The sequence below is a fragment of the Cotesia typhae genome, unplaced genomic scaffold (genome assembly GCF_013202065.1).
Source record: "Cotesia typhae breed Kobodo isofemale line unplaced genomic scaffold, CoteBio_Ctyphae scaffold_152, whole genome shotgun sequence".
In the NCBI taxonomy this organism is placed as follows: domain Eukaryota; kingdom Metazoa; phylum Arthropoda; class Insecta; order Hymenoptera; family Braconidae; genus Cotesia; species Cotesia typhae.
The window spans coordinates 3,618,909-3,631,169 of record NW_027423776.1 but is presented as its reverse complement, the minus strand read 5'-3'; the positions used below and the strand labels follow the sequence as shown (position 1 = coordinate 3,631,169).

At 32.1% G+C, this 12,261-nt stretch overlaps 1 protein-coding gene across 1 annotated transcript; it reads right to left on the bottom strand.

Annotated features, from left to right (window-relative positions):
* Positions 1–204: 204 nt before the first annotated feature.
* Positions 205–1,884, bottom strand: LOC141535999 (uncharacterized). Its single transcript, XM_074256191.1, has one exon. The coding sequence runs from the start codon at positions 1,882–1,884 to the stop codon at positions 205–207; it is 1,680 nt and encodes a 559-aa protein (XP_074112292.1).
* Positions 1,885–12,261: the final 10,377 nt, after the last annotated feature.

Genomic DNA, 12,261 nt, shown 5'->3' with positions numbered 1-12,261 from the left:
TTCAATGAAATCATACGTGTTAATTTTTTTATTAGAAAATTTATGAATTGTTATAGAATCATTTTTATCTAATGAAAGTAATTGGTTAATCAAAACTTGTGTTAAGACACCAGTTAACAATTCCGCAGGAAACATGGTTTGTGATTGGACAAAATAGCCAAATTTAAGCTGATGTTTAACACCAAGAGTATAGCACACATTTACTCATGAATTAGACACTGAAGCTAATAGTCGAGACTCTTTATGTTTCGCTTCCCAGCGCATGCCAGAAAAATTGATTAATGGACCAGATTCATGCATTACGGTATCATAATGGATCATATTATGCTCTTTTGTTTTAAATTTACGCTTAAAAATACTACTTGACAATAAATGGTGCTCAGATACCAAAGATGTCAGTAATCCTCGACATTGTTTATGAACTGATCGTGATAAGATGATATCGAGAATTTCAAGGATGTTTAAATAAAGCCTGTAGACAATGTCTTCATCTGGTATTAGATGACCCATTATGATACCGAAGTGGCGAACAAATGTCAGCATTTCACCTGCAGACATTTTCAGTGATCCACACTTTAAATGACTTACCAAAATTTCAGGTGGTTTATTTCTAATATCAAACTCACCAAAATCGTACAATTTAATCCGATGAGTCAATTCTACGAGAGAAAAAAGTTTTACTGTGTTAATATAATAATTTAAAATATCGTGCATATCTCTGTGCATAACTCCTTCAATAAAGTCATGCATAATATCCACTACTACATTGTCGAAAATGTGAAAACTAGATAAACGATTAAAAATACAATTTTGTTTAATACCGGTAGAGCTAGGATCTTTCAAACTAACATCAGTATCATAAGAGTTATTGTCACGTATTAATCTTGGATCCTCCAAAGTTGCCAAAGAACGCTGAACACTATCCATCTTACAGAATCGGCAAGAGTAAGATGAATTAAAATTTTCAACAAGACCGAGAATAGAATGTAAGCCCAAATTATCGCCTAAAATGAGACCAAGTTTAAAGTAAATGGTCCTTTTTACGTTATTACGTAAATTAATTTCTACCCCTGTGGTTTCTAAAAACTGTAGTTCCTGTATTAAAGTTCTGAAAACTGCAAAATTTCCATACTCTTGTCGATCTTTAGAATAGTATATAAGCGCGTGAAATATTGAATTTAATGATTGTAAATGTGGTGGAAAACAAGCGATTGATACATATGTACCACATAACTTATTAGAGTCAGCATGACTACCTAGACAGTTTCCGGTTTCATAATCATCACTAAATAAAAGAAGAGGAAGCACATCATTTTTTGATGGAAAGTTCGCAATTTTCTTTTGCCAGTTAATACTTTGAATATAATTCGTTACTATATTTTTATTTTTTTCTAATTCTTGCTTGTAATGTTGAACGCTCTCATATATGCCTGGCAATTCAAAAACCTTCTTAAACATTGCTCGTAATGGAAATAAAAGTCCTGTCACAGTTTTAGGCCTAGATTTAAGATTTCCTTCACTATCTCTTTTTAAAGTTGCACACCTACTACCAATAAAAAACTCAATTGGGGGTATGTAGGATTTATTTTTCTGTAAAACTTGAAGACGGTGATATTCAGTATTAAATTGTTTAAGAGAATTTTCTGATGAATTATAAATACTTAAGACATTAGAACTAATTTGTTTACTTTTATCATTATCTGCATTACGCTGTAAGGTATTTTTTATATTCGTATGTTCTAACTTAAAGAGTGTCTGAATCATATCAAAAATATAATCTACTTGATTGAAAGCAATACTTGAGGTGCCATATAGCTTTAAAGTAGCATTTAATAACTTATTGTAAAAGTCTTTACTTCCGTCTGAATTAGTATTAATATCCATTTCTTAAATTAAAAATACATTAATTTGATAAATTAATCAATTAGTTATGAAATAACAGCTCGATCCAAATCATTAATAAACGTATCAAGTGGAGGGATGACTACATCATCGTCACAAGTAATCTTATAGATAGCATCTTTCAAGAATATCCACGGATAAGCAGCTTCTCGAGAAAATTCTAATTGTAAGCTGTAAAAGCTTTTAAAAGTCAAATCAACGCATTCGATTGTAGAGTTGGCAACGTATTTAACGTCGTTGATGATGACTAAACGCTTTGTAATGTTATTTAAAGATTCTCCAATGAGAACAGACAATGGCTGTTCTGATAAACCAAATTTTTTCAGCTTAGCTTTTCTAGTTTTCAATTTGACCTTCAACGTGTGTTCATCCTTAACATGCAAAAGAAACCCTTCAGTTACGTCTTCTTTGGTTGGTCGCCACGTTGACTTATCACGAAAAGTTAAAAGAGCAGGATTAGGTAAAAGTGAAGGGAGCCATCGAAATATAATTGCACTTCTAACATCTTCATTTTTATCGCGATTCCTTTCAAATAAACTAATGTGATTTTTAATGTCTTCACTTTTTTTTTTATTTTTTCACACAATAAGTGTAAATTTTTTTTTCTAAATCTTGATATTTATTAGTTAAGCACGATGCTTTCTCGGGATATTGAGTATTAAAATCAATATCAATTAATTTTAAACCATCATTAATATTTCTGAGCCCTGGATATGTTGTAAGATAATCTAAGCTCGTTACTTGACTGTTTTTTATGAGTTCTTGAATCCGATGACGAGAAGTATTTTCCCAATACTGTTTTATTACATTCCACGGGTCTATATGCTCCGTGAGATATTCTAATTGATCAATAACATCTAAACGAGCACAGTCAATTTTTAAAATATTTTCATAAGTCCCCAAGCGAACTGGTTTGGATTCATCGATGACCTTGCGTTTTACTCCTCGAAAATTCTGTGATGATCTTGATTTTATTAAGACGTCCCTCCAGTAATTGTAATTTTCCTCGGGGTAAAATTTTTCTATTGCCTTCTTTAAAATATCGTACGTAATAGGTGGTTGACAATTCTGAGATGAATAGTTTTGGTACTAATTGCGATAGATCATATAGACGCTCCGGAGTAATCCTACAAAAAAACTTTCATTAGTCATTATGTAAAAATATCTTAAAATATTATTTAATTCAAGAGCAAATAAACTAAGAAATTTTAAGTACATTAAAGTGTTATCAGCGCGCATTTCATGCAAAAAAATGGCATCACACAAAAGTTTACGGTATGTGTCATTAAGATCTCGGTGATTTTTGTAATAATTAAGAACAGCTACACCATGAACTGTTAATGTAAGTGTTTTAAGGAGGTCTGTTGTAGGATCACATGTTTCAATTTGAATCTCACTATCATAGGGAAATATATCGTTATCCGCAGGTAAAGGATCACATGGCATATTTTCACTGACTCCAATTTCTACATCGTTATCTATAACATTTGTATTTAATATTTTTCATAAATTAAACTTGTTTCTTAATAAGAAATAATTTTGAGTTGTAGAAAACAATGAAAACTTATCAAAATTACTACAAAATGAAATTTAGATATACCTGGTTCAGTATAGATTACTTTAATATTATTCAAAAAATTTCCATTAGGACGAGGAGAGAGAGGATGAGGAAGAACCTATGAATAAGGAATGATTTAGAGTGAATAAAACGATAATCTTGAATTAATAAAAATATTAATTCAATAAAAATATTAAGTGAATAAAAATATTTAGAATATACTTGTAAATCAACTGTGTCATTAAAATTTCGGAACTCCGATTTCCATTTCGTTAAAAATTTTATTTGTGGACCGATCTTTGAAATCAAATTTCTAATATTGTCTTCTTTGAACGATTTAAACGATTCTTCGTCAATTTCATTATCTAAAAATTAATTTAAATATTAATCATTTGACTACGCGTCGATTTTTGTAACTTAATCTATTTAGGTTAAATGATTAGTTGTTTACAAATAAAAATATTAAAAAATACATACCGTTGAAAATTGATCCAAGATTATCTAAGTTCCACTCCGAGAGCTTTTTCTTTACCCAATCATCCATTAGCAATAAATTTTTATCTTCAATAATTATTATTTATTTGAATATAATGAATTAATTAAAGATATTGATATTAATTAACACAACACAATATCGGAATACGTTAAAAATGCGATTGCGCAAACTCCGCACTCTCTATTGTCGATAGTGATCTACCGTATGGCCAAATCAAGTATACAGATCCTCATGTTGGCGAAGTAGATGGCGACACCAATAAAGCAGCACATGTTTACGCGGGCTATTTGTCGTATGCTTAAATTGAGTAAAATTATTATAACAATGGAAAGACAAATCTTTATTTTAAGGATACGTCATTCAAAGATACTTTGTATAGTCATTTTGACTAAATTTTTCTCTCCGTGTAGCATGAGAAATGTTACTAACGGTGAATATACATTTCGTTAAATAATGCTGAATTTATTTATAATAATGACCGGATAGTCATGCTGGCTATAATAGCTAGATGAAACCAATAACGTCCCGATTTTTTGAAAATTATCGATTTTTATAACGCTCTCTTAAATTGTAATAGTGGTTATCACTATTTTATAGTGAATATTCACTATTTCTGTTTTAGAGAGCGGGAAGTTAAAAAAAACACAATGAAATTCATTTAACACACCATAATCGTTAACGCAAACTGTTTTCAATGCCAGTACACCATATCGTCGACAGCGTCAGTAAAACAATCGAGTTTCGATCAGACGTAACTGATACCTCCTAAATATAATATTTAGAGTATAAATATTTTTGGTGATTATTTACAAGTGGAGTCAAACATGCTAGCCCATGTTAATTTTTTTTTTGATCAATTGTTTTTTTTAATTTTTCGTTTTTTTATGTACTGTTCAAAAAAAAAAAATATTTCAAAAACATCAAAAAAAGATAAAATAAAAATTTTATCCAAAAATATAAGAGCCAACATTTTTTCCAACTTTTAAAGACAAAAAAGCTATTGAAATCTTTATTTTTTCATTTCACGACATTTTTTTATCATAAATGCGACGTAAAAACAAACAGAATCAGAAAAGAATGTTAATTTTTTAACTAGTTATGGCCCAAAATAAGGTTGACCCCACTTGTAAATAATTACCATATTTTTATATTAGCACATATCTATAATTATGTATGAACATATCAGGCTTTATGTAGAGATATCAAATTTTTTGATATAGCCACACATGCATATTTCAGGTCATACTAGTACATTTTTCTTCAGTACACTTCATTATGTATTAGTAGGAACATAAAATTATCATTGATGTAAAATAATTATCTGTTATGACTTCAATCGAATCACGAGCAAACAATCGTCCATGTCGAGTCGACTCGTACATATACGATGGAGTATATACGAGAGTGTGCGTAGAGAAAAATCATGCATGTGTTGTGCTACACACAATTACATCTATATCTGTTGAGAGAGAGCGTGGGCGTACGAAATCAGATGACTATATCTATACATTAGCTCTAGCTTCGACTAGAAAATTCTCGAACAATTTTCTTACCGGAATTCGTTTAAATTCGGGAGTCATCGTAGTCGTCAAGTTGCGGCGTAGGCGCAGAACGGTATCGCGCAGATCGGGGCCGTATAGGAAAAATCGAATTGGCTCGTGCGGTGGCTAGGACCACTAGTTGCTCTGAGGCCCTTGAATCAGTAGTAATTTATACACTCGCTCTTGCACATTACATAGCATACAATACAATTCATAAATTTTCAAAGGTCATATCGTTTTTACTTCACTTTACTCAAATCATTCAACTCATCTTCACAAACTCAGCTGAATCCAGTTATTCGCTGATCAGTGCAATTTTGTAGAAATTTGCGCGACAATTCGGGCAGACGCCATACATCCGAGCTCTCTCTCTCTCACATTTTTTAGGTATTGACGGCCCGTGGTTGATCACGCCGCCTTGGCTTTGATCGGTTCTCGCATACACACATAAAATTTAACGCACGACTCTCAACGAGTCGTTAATATTCGCCTATAATTAGCAATACACATTGAACTATCCAACGGGAATAGTTCAATATTATTATAGTTACGGTCCCGCCCTGACTAAACAACAATAGTTATGGTCCCGCCCTGACTAAATAACAATTACACATTCATACACGATTTTTCTTGTACTTATCATCGAGGAGGTTTTTTTATCTGGCTTCACCAGATTTTTCCTCCTCTGGGACAATAAACTTCTTCCTGTTGTCCCAAACATCGAGTGTAATTTATTTAAAATTCCTATCCATCCAAAATATTAATCAAATCAAATTTTGAAAACCTGAGGCACGAAATCTCGGCGCTTTGACGAGCTTTCGACAAAACAGTCAACGTAATTTTTTTTTAGGTCAGTTAATAATATTAGTGAACATTTTTTTAAACTTTGAAGCAAACACGCTTAAAAATAAAAAAAAAATTAAATTAAATTACAATAAACAGTTAGTGTATGTAAATTTGTTGAACTAAACGTAAATTTGTAACTGTATCGAATTATTAAGATTATCAGAAGCAAATTTCGTTAAAAACCAAAAGTTCAATAACAAATTTGACTGACAACAAATTACATAATAAAAAATTTTTTATCATTGAGTCAAAAAATTGTTTTGTATAATTTACTGACCTCATTCAAGTTTACTATGTTCTTACCTTAAAAACACGTGAAAGGTCACTTGATTTAAGACCTTTCACCGGTATATATCAATTTTATTAAGTACCTCGCACTCAGTATATTGCAAAATTGCTGTGGAATCATTCGTCAATACAGAGAAGATACGTCCGGCTACTTTGGGACATATACAAGTCACAGATGTCGGAATTCTTAGAACGCTGGACGTTAATGCAGAGGATGACGCGTCACGGGACCTAAGTAGCTACACAAGGAGTCGTAAAGACGCAAAAGGACGACGGAAGCCATGAACGCCCATGGAGCTTGTGGGGTGAGTTCCTGTTGAGGGTCCTTTTTAATAAATCTCAAGTAAAGTGAATAATTTTGTGATTTTTCTTAGTTAACCAGTTCCGACTCTATCTCTTTCTTTCAGATAATTGACTCCACATGACTTGGAGGAGGGTAATCCCTCGCCCTGAGTTTCACAACGATCTAGTTGGCATCATCTTCAGTGGTTGGAAGCAGTGGATTTATTTTACTCCCAGCGGTACCTTGTGCTATTTGGTGGGTTTTTGGGTCACCCAGTTCACGAATTTGGATGATCTAGATACTCCATTAGAAACGTTCAGTTTAAAAAATATTTAAATGCTAATGCAATATCAGTTTGATGTAAAAGCAAGAAGAATACAAATACATCTTATTGTTATTCACTTCTTATATGATTTATAAATATGAAGAATAGAAAACATTAATATAAGACGAATATATTTCATAAAACGAACAATACAATAATAACAAGATAAATCTAACTGCAACGAAAATACATTCTATTGATATTTTCCTTTCAATCGTTTTTTAAATCTTGTGTATACAAAGAGTTCATAAAGTTAGTCTTATGACAATATAAGAAAAAAATTAAAAATGGACATTGTCAATTTTTATTTGAACTTCCATTGAAAAATGAAATATAAGCGGTTAACTGTAAAAGAAAGAAAATAAAATAGCACATATATACAGTGAAATAGGTCGATGAATTATTGCGAGGGTCGAGGATATCCTCGATTTGCAAGAAAAAGTCATTCAGACAAAGTCTCGAATTCTCCGTGTATACTACAAAGTTTTTTTTTTCTATCAAAATTCACGATAGAAAGGTCTCGACAGAATAATAAAAGAAAGAGAAAATAAAAATAAATATTATCGTTTTCTGATACATTTATTCTTTTATGAATCATTTATCATTTTTATGAATTTTCTTACTAGTCAATTGTTTTTTAATTATGTCAATGTATCATTTTTTACTGACAGTATCTCGTAACATTTATACATTCTCCGGATATTATCTTTCATTAATTAATCCTTACCTGAAAGTTTTATTTATTTTGTTTTTAATTCTTAGTTCGCTACAATGCTTCTTTGTTTTTCTTTTTGTCTTGTCATTCTGTCAATACTTTTCACCCCGTAATCTATCATCCGTCCATTAGCTCAAGTCTGACATGCTCTTAAATTGCACGCACATCCAAGTGACTTTTTCTACACGAACTCTCTCACTAATATCGTACAGCGAAAGATCCTTTACTTTTTACGGAAAATATCATTTTTTCTTGTTACAACTTTTTATTAGTCTTTGTGGAATATTCCTGTGAGAAATTTGCGGAGTGTTTTAAGAGAGGATGATTTTCAATTGATCTACTCACTCCGAGACGAATTTAATTTATGTTGTCAATAAATTGTTACTCGATTATGCAACAGAAAAAGCGTACTATTAGAGATATTTAAAATTAATAGCAGTACAATCTTTTTGAATTTTTGTCAAAATCAGAATGTTTTTAAATTAATAGATATTTATGTCATAAGATCGTGAAGTGGCGGTTTTCTGACAGCGATGATATTTCGATATAAGCTTAAGGTTTGTGGCGGGAAGGTTCGAAACGGGCGCAATTTTAACGTCCGAGGCGTAGCCGAGGACGGAAATTTACGCTCGTTTTCGAACATTCGCGTCACAAACATTAAAGCGAATATCGAAAAAAAGTCGTTGTCAAAATCACCATTAAACGGCCGAATGACATACAATATTTTTTGTTATTATCGATCCATAAATTTAACTTTAAGGGATAGGAGGCAAACAATGACATATTTAAATTTTATGAAGTTTCACAAGGGCAAAAAAATTTAATTTTATATTAATTATCTTTTTATTAATATTTATTTATGGCGTGGTTGTTATTTTATTAACATTAAGTCCGCTTCATAATAGACTGCCAGCAGAGAAATAATTAGCAACACTTAATAGTAACTGTTTAAAATTTACTCACAATCATTGGTCGGTACACTAGAATGTGACTTTTTTTTTTTTACAATCTCTCAATTTCGTCTGGGTGTACTCGAAAAGCTCGTAAAAAAAGGAGGGGGTAAAACTTCATAGCCTAGGCCGTGAAAAAAAGACGGTATGGTAGAGTCTCTAGAAAAGAGTCCCTTTACGGACGTCACCCAGCGCTCAAAAGTTGAACTATTGGAACGAGTTTAACAAAAATTAAATTTTTTTTAACTTTTAATGATTTTATACTGATGAAAATTTTTTCTTTAAATTTAAATTTTTGTCAATATTTTGAATTTCTATTTCTATTTCTACCTATTATAATTCGCATTAGCCTGAAATTGTCTTATTTCGACTGGCTTAACAAGCATTACAACTTGAAATTTCCAACGCACGTGTAAAATTGTCTCCCGAACCGAAAGCAGAGTAGATTAGGACATTTTAGTTTTCTCTACTGTAGACATACTTCTTTTCACAATATGTTCACTAAAAGTTTAAATCCCTACTTTGTTTTGCGGCAAGGAAGTTCCTTATTTCTCTTGTGAAAATTAAATAAAACAGTGACAAAAATTAAAAATTTCTCTTACAAATACAATAAAAATAGTAGTATAGTATACATGATTTCGGTTCTGGAGGCAATGGAAAATAAATCTAATAGTAAAAATAATTTCAGTCAATGCGACTCCGGTCGGACTCACTCGGAGAGAAAATGAGTCGAGTGAAAAGAAATGAATTTATGAATTCTTTTATATTCGATTTCTTGATCAGTCCTTAACTTCCCGCTCAGAAATTTAATAATTTTTGAAAGTAGGAAGTTATAAATTTCGGTCTGATCTTGATATTACAAGTTTTCACCAGATCTCTCCGTTTTGAGGTCCTAGGAAGTACAAAGAAGTAAAAACAAAAAAAAATTTTTTTTTTTCAAGTCTTCTCAATAACTTCCAAAATATTTAACTAATCAACTCTAGACACCATAGATACTAGTTTGTAGTTGAAAAACTGCGGCGAATGCCGCTAAACAAGTCAAGATCAAACTACGCTTTCGAAAATTATAGCCGTTAGCCGTTTAAAAATTTTGAAATAATTATTTTTTTGAGATAACTTTCAAGATATTCGACCCATTGACTCATGACCTCATAAACAAATCATTGAGCTCCAAAACTTAGAATAAATATATTCTTAAGTTGTGCGTTTGAAAAAAAGCGGGAAGTTTATAGTTTGGTCTACAGGATTAACTGATTTCGTAACTTTTTCTCTAAGCTCAAGAGTTTGTATACATTTTTTAGAATAATTTGAAATTTTACTAACGTTACAATAATTACTTTTTATTACTCATGCGGGGAAAGTGCTATCTTCGCGCTTGCTTTTAGATTTGAAAAGATGCTAATTGCCCACTCACAATTACCACACGAATTTTGAGTAGATTTAATGTCAGTTTGAGTGCGACAAGTAAACTTCTCGCACTCAAATTTCCATTGGCGCACGCAAATTGACGAAAAACTTAAAAATTAAAATAAATAACAAAAAAAAAGACAGTCGAAGTGTCAATATCAAAGAAGTGAGGTTAGCATTTATATAAAAATAATTTATACTTGCGTTTTATTAAATTTAAATAAAAAAGTAAAGTAAAGAAAGATGAGTAATAATCCCGACTGGATTCCGGAAACTGATGAAAGTGATAATGAGTATAATGATGAATCTATATCGCCTGATATTTTTAAAACAACAACACCAACAACAACAGCAAATGATGAATTGTTACCTCCTGAAATTCTTAAAAGAGCAAATGAGGTGATTAACAATCTTACTCCTGCAACATCACGGCTCAAGTATGAATCGGCATACAAACAATTTATGCAGTGGCGAGCAGCACAACGGATTACAAGCTTCTCTGAAGAGGTGTTTTTGACTTATTTTAGTGAGCTTTCCGAGACTCTTATGCCGTCAACTTTATGGGCGAAATATTTAATGTTGCGAAGCATGGTTGACATCAAGCATAACTTCAATATTCATGATTACTCAAGACTAATCGCTTTTTTAAAGCAGAATGGTAAAGGTTTTAAGAGTAAGAAAGCCCAAACATTAAGTGCTGAACAAGTAAACCAATTCCTACGTGAAGCTCCAGATAACGAATTCTTGGCTACAAAGGTTATTTAAATTATCAATTAAATATTTGAATTATAATCTATGTATTAATTTTAATTGGAATTTTTTATTAACAGGTTGCTCTAATTTTTGGAGTGCAAGGTGCATGTAGGCGGAAAGAATTATGTGACGTACTGGTGGATCATATAGAAGATAAAGGCGACATGCTCTTGGTACAGATACCAGATACTAAAACTGGCAGACCTCGATCATTTGTAGTAACGAACGAATTTTACACCATTTACAAAAAATATGCCAAATTACGTCCTACGAAATTAGCAACGAAAAGATTTTTCATTGGTTATCAGAATGGTCAATGTACGACACAAAACATCGGCATCAATACCTTTGGTAGCATGCCACAAAAAGTAGCTAAGTTCTTGAAGTTAGCAAATCCAGAAACATATACCGGACATTCCTTTCGAAGAACTTCGACTACGTTGTTAGCTGATTCTGGTGCCGATCTTTTGACTATCAAAAGACACGGAGGGTGGAAATCGAGTGCCGTTGCGGAAGGCTACATTGAGAATTCTGTGGGCAACAAAAAAAGAATTGGTCAACGAATCGCCAGTACTATCACTTCTAGACCGTCTACTTCAAAAGATCCATAGCCAGAAATTGGTTTTAGTAATGAGTCAGCAAGAGAAGTACCGATTGATGTTGGAGTAAAAAACAACAAGGATTTAAATTTCGACATTTTAAATACGGCCTCATCAACAAACTCGAAGAATTTAAATATTACGTTCTCAAATTGTTCAAACTTAACAATTTATTTAAATGGTAGTAAAACTACTTAAATAATTTAGTTAACTTTGTACTTGATCGTTTTCAATTTGTGTTAATGTGTTTTTTTTTAATGATAAAAATAAATTTGCTTGAAATTTTTCAAATTTTTCAGTTTTTCTTGAGGGGCGGAGCCCCCCCCCCCAAACCCCCCGCCGGAGCTTCGCCCCTGGACCCCATATCCCCGCATTCGTAAAACAAAATAGTATGTACAAATCGTGCGAAGTTGTCAATTGCCCACGAGAGCGATTGAGCGCACTCGCTTCGTTCGTGCGTTCAACTTCGCTCTCGTGGGCAATTGACAACTTTTCGCACTAGTTGCACAATATACTATTTTGAGCAGGTTATGTTGAATATTGCAGTTACAACCGCTGATAATTTGAGTGTATTGTGTCATCTGCTTTACTATAATAA

Bases quoted from the DNA above. Each gene is read 5' to 3' on its own strand.
- LOC141535999 (XM_074256191.1), bottom strand. From the start codon at position 1,884: ATGGATATTAATACTAATTCAGACGGAAGTAAAGACTTTTACAATAAG.